The sequence below is a fragment of the Pistacia vera genome, unplaced genomic scaffold (genome assembly GCF_008641045.1).
Source record: "Pistacia vera cultivar Batoury unplaced genomic scaffold, PisVer_v2 Contig849, whole genome shotgun sequence".
NCBI classification, from domain to species: domain Eukaryota; kingdom Viridiplantae; phylum Streptophyta; class Magnoliopsida; order Sapindales; family Anacardiaceae; genus Pistacia; species Pistacia vera.
In genome coordinates, this window is record NW_022196722.1 from 485,371 (window position 1) to 489,823 (window position 4,453).

General features: G+C 36.6%; 2 protein-coding genes across 2 annotated transcripts in view; both read right to left on the reverse strand.

Moving 5' to 3' along the window:
• The window catches only part of LOC116118582 (GDSL esterase/lipase At3g26430-like), a 7,925-nt gene extending 6,149 nt beyond the window's left edge, over positions 1-1,776 (reverse strand). The window contains exons 1-4 of the mRNA XM_031404571.1: positions 1,448-1,776; positions 860-1,069; positions 397-566; positions 27-317 (exon numbers count right to left, since the gene is read on the reverse strand). Of these exons, the coding sequence (XP_031260431.1) occupies positions 27-317; positions 397-566; positions 860-1,069; positions 1,448-1,685 (909 nt within the window). The 5' untranslated portion in view covers positions 1,686-1,776. The remainder of the gene's footprint in view (positions 1-26; positions 318-396; positions 567-859; positions 1,070-1,447) is intronic.
• A 202-nt stretch (positions 1,777-1,978) lies between these two features.
• LOC116118583 (esterase-like) lies at positions 1,979-3,894 on the reverse strand. Its single transcript, XM_031404572.1, has 3 exons — positions 3,700-3,894; positions 2,439-2,610; positions 1,979-2,361 (listed from the first exon to the last, which is right to left on the reverse strand). Exons 1-3 carry the CDS (start codon positions 3,892-3,894, stop codon positions 2,099-2,101), a joined length of 630 nt encoding a protein of 209 aa, XP_031260432.1. The 3' UTR covers positions 1,979-2,098.
• Between the last annotated feature and the right edge of the window lie 559 nt (positions 3,895-4,453).

The following is a 4,453-nucleotide window of genomic DNA, read 5'->3' on the forward strand; positions in this document are numbered from 1 at the left end:
TGTTCATCTGTAGACAAGGAATTTACAAGTGTTGATGGTTGGTTACCTAGTTTTTGGGCTTGAGTGATAAGAACATACTTGATAGAGTAGACATCTACATAGGTAATTGCAGCCAAAGGAAGACCTTTTCTCAGCTGAATTACGGTTTCTTTAAGTTTAGTGTTGAAGAACTGAGCCACCTGATTGAAGGGAGTGGCGCAGCCGTATTTATCTATTTGAGCTGCTGTAACAAGAAAGCGGTCCAAAACATATGGAAGGCAACCCAGTGGAGCCGTGTTGTGTATCCAAAATGATCTCCCTCCTTGATTATATACATTCTGGACGAGTTTAAGAACATTAATTGAACACTTAGCTTTACTATATTATGAATTGTATTCTTAAGAGTAAAAATCTGACCTTAATGGCAATGGAGAACTGGTGCAGGACATCAGGAATATATGCTTTGACTTGATCAGTAGTCATGTTTAGTTTGTAACCAGATGTGATATCATTTTGGCCAATGTCAAAGGTGTACAATGCCTGAGCGAAATAATCCTCCTTGGGCACCAACTCTGCGAATACTCCTCCTATGCCAAATTATATATCTCCCCATTGTTATTCAAATGTACATCAAAGTGAAAAGAAACGTTACATTGACATTGTTATCAGCCATCGAATGTTGTCAATTAAGAAATAAATGAATTTAAAATTGATAGATGGACCCTAATGTTCAAAAATCTAAAACTATGTTGTACAAAAACTATCCATTATTGTTTGAGAGTATAATGTTTAACTATTTGTATCTAAATGTTCAATGATTTATTCAATAGGTTAGTTTTGGGATTTTCTCTATTATTCAAAGTAAAGTATATAATATCACCTTGTCTCGAAAGTAGTGAAGATCTTCTATGGAAATCTGAGTACTGAACGGATTGCACATCTAGTGAAATGGGACTGTACCCAATTTGTGAGATGGTTGTGTTCTGAGGCCTAATTGTTGATCCAGCGGTAGCAAAATTAGCCCCATGGCTGAAGTTTGATCCCACAGAGTCCAGAAAGGCACTGAGATGAGGCAATCTCAAGCCTTCAGCTGACAACCAACATGAGACAGCAGAATTAATTTAATTCCTTAAAATCAAATGAAATCTATATATTTAAATTGATCACCTTGCATTTTAGATAATCGAAACATTTTGTCAGCAGTTTAAGCATTGTTTTAGGATCATATTTGGCAAAATCTCACGTGCGATTCTCCAATGATGATTTATAATAAAATATAAATTTCTAATTGACAGATTCCATGGATCAGCAATACAACTGGTAAAGTTTATAGCATTTAATTGGTGGACCAATATTCTTGAGATCTATGCCTCCCCATAATTCAAATTTGAAAGTCATGACGAATTTAAATTTCATTTTGCCTTGTCTTTGACATATGAGAAAAAAGAAAAAGGAAGTAATTAAGTACCTATAAAATCAATAACAAGACGACCATCGGAGAAACGACCGGCTGGGGTGTGGAAATATGTCTCTCCATTCGGGGAAGGAGCTTGACCGAATGCCGCTGAAAGGCCGCCAGTGTCTGAGTTGGAATCACCGAAGTTAAAAATGGCTGGAAAATTGCAAGCCTTTAAACCTGTTGTTGTAGTTGCTACTGAAATTAAGAGGGTTAAAATGATTACAGGCTTACAGTAGCGAGGCTCCATGAGATAGAGTGAGAGAAAACAGAGAGAAGACGGGGGTTTGGGCTACTAATAAAAAATGGTATGGCAACTTGAATTAATTAATTAAATTCAAAAATTTAATTAATATGATTTCTGTTACTAAAAAAATTTCCTTGAAAATTTGTTATTAAAGGATTCTGTTCATTCTGGATCATGCTTTCCTATCTTGGATTCGGAAATAGTTTGTTGTTTTGAAATTTCAATTTTAGAAGTGGAATTGTTTGGCCCATTTTACAGATATGCTAAGAAAACTGATTTTAAGAGACAAATTATACAGAACTAAGAAACTGCTTCCAAATTTTATTAATTATTTTCAACTAAAATGTGCATTGCTAACAAGAGAAGATGGAAAATCTAGCTAGCCTGTGCATAAACAGAAATGAAAACTAGCTGGCTCAATCCATTCTGTGGCAAGCCATATCCAAAGGAACAGGGGGATCCGAATAAGCTCCACTAACAATATTGTTGTAGATAAATTTGTTAGCTGCTTCAGTGAAGTGTACTCCATCCCAAACAACATATTCTCCTGGTTTGTCACATGCCTTTCCCAACACCACCTGCGTCCCATTCACAATTTCCGTTGATCCACAGCCCTGTTTCAAGTTGAAATTATACCTTCCACCAAAACCACAGCAATTCTTTATCGTTTCGGTGAAACCTGCATTAATCAATACATAATCCTCAATATAGACAATAATAATAACTCATCACTTGGTAATTTAAATTAAGTCTAACCGTGCTTGGCTCCATCGTGAAACATGGTATATTTTAATTTGTAGATATCAACATATGTGAAGGCGCCCAATGGAAACTCCTGCCTCAATTGTGCCACAGCTTTCTGTCTTTGCTGTTGAAATATTGAGCCACGTAGTTCGTTGAATGGGATTGCGCATCCAGCCTTATCAACCTGTGAAGCTAAAACTGATATCGTTCAAAGACACTACGGTAGACAGTCAACCGGAACTGTATTGTGATCCAAAAGTTCTCCTCCAAGCCCGATATCCACTGCATACCACAATTTCATCAACAAAATTAAGTCACTGCAATTATTGATACTTATAAAGAAGTTTGGTTGTGTTATGTATGACTAACGCTGATGATTTCTTTCGCTTATTACAACTTCTGGACATTTCTCGAACTTCCTGTAGTCTTGTTAGGAGTACCCACGTGAGATCGTTTTGGCCAATTCGAATGTGTACAAGCCATTGTTGAAGCAATCGTGGGCAATATATCCCTATAGCGCTTTATTCTTGGGCAATAATTTCTGGTAAACTCCACGGTGGTTACGGACAACTTGGGATCTAGTATGGAAATCATAGAACTCTTCCACTGAACATCCAGGAAATGGGACTGAAACCGTAGCATGAAAAGTTGTGTTCTGGGTCTGATGTTTGATCCTGCCGCGGGCGAAGTTGGCTCCATAGTTTAAGGTCGGTTCCTATCGCACTCGATATGGACTAGTGTATTGTAGATCCAAAGTGCTCGCTGAAAATAAACATCCAACAATCAATGGTAGTAGCCAGAAATCTCATATCTAATTTTTCGGACTTGAAAAACAAAAGTCCTCTACCCACATGTGCAATAATTGAACTCAGAACACGCGCAATCTGATAAAATAATCCATCCACATGTGGTACGTTGGAAAGTTGAGTGGGGGCCAAAAGTTTATAATTTTTGTCTCTCACTTATACATCGCTGGATTTTCTTTCTTTTTTTTTTTTGGTTAAACTTTTCAAGATACTTTAATTTTCCATTTCCATCTCTCAATAAAGACAATATGTTGAGTAACGCTTACTCAATATTTTGGTTGGTCCCATGATAAAGATAAACATGATAGTAGAAACGTCCTGATTATCATCATGACTACTACTATTCATTGATTGACATAATCTCAATGACAAGAAACCACTATGGAATTAAAGAGTAATGGATACTATAGATATGATGACATGACTGAGATAACAACGAAATGATAGAGAAATTGAGGTTAATTTACCAATGAAGTCAACCAATGACACGCCATCACGTAGCGGCCAGCGGACCGCCGAATGTCATGATGCCATGAGGGGAGAGAGCCGGACCGAACACAGCTGATAAACCCACCATTGTCTGAATGAGTCACCAAAGTTGAATATTGCTGAACAACCTTTTGATTACCGCTTGTTGCGGGGCCCCCGGCAACGCTAACCATGGCTCAAGCTCAGCGATGAAATACAAGGAAAGTCACAAGGGATTAAAGGAACGGACTCCATTAGAGGTTGTCAGAAAGAAGTGTCGGATGGTTAGCAATGGACTGCATACACTGATATTTATACACAATTACAATTTTACAAGACAACTAGGTAAAATAAAATATGAAAAGTAATATCTCATATTAAGAAATATGGTTAAATTGAGAGTTTTGATAGAGGGCAATTTTGCCAAAAAGGTAAGTTCCTATTCTCAAATTTGTGATCTTTATCTCCATTTGATACGCAACAGGTTTTGGAGAGAAGATTAAGCGGTTAAATTGGCTATAACACCTTGTGATTTGGCCATCAATTTTTTAGGAAGAGAATTGATTGATGGCCAATATCTTACCAAGATATGAATTGTTAGTATAAGATCATATTCAAATCTGTTTGTTACGATTCGATTATTCTTTTAATTAAAAAGATAATAATGATAAAAGAAACCATTTATAGTGGCAGAATCATAATTGAAATGAGGATGGCAAATACAAATCTCATAGTTTTGCACTGCATATAGTT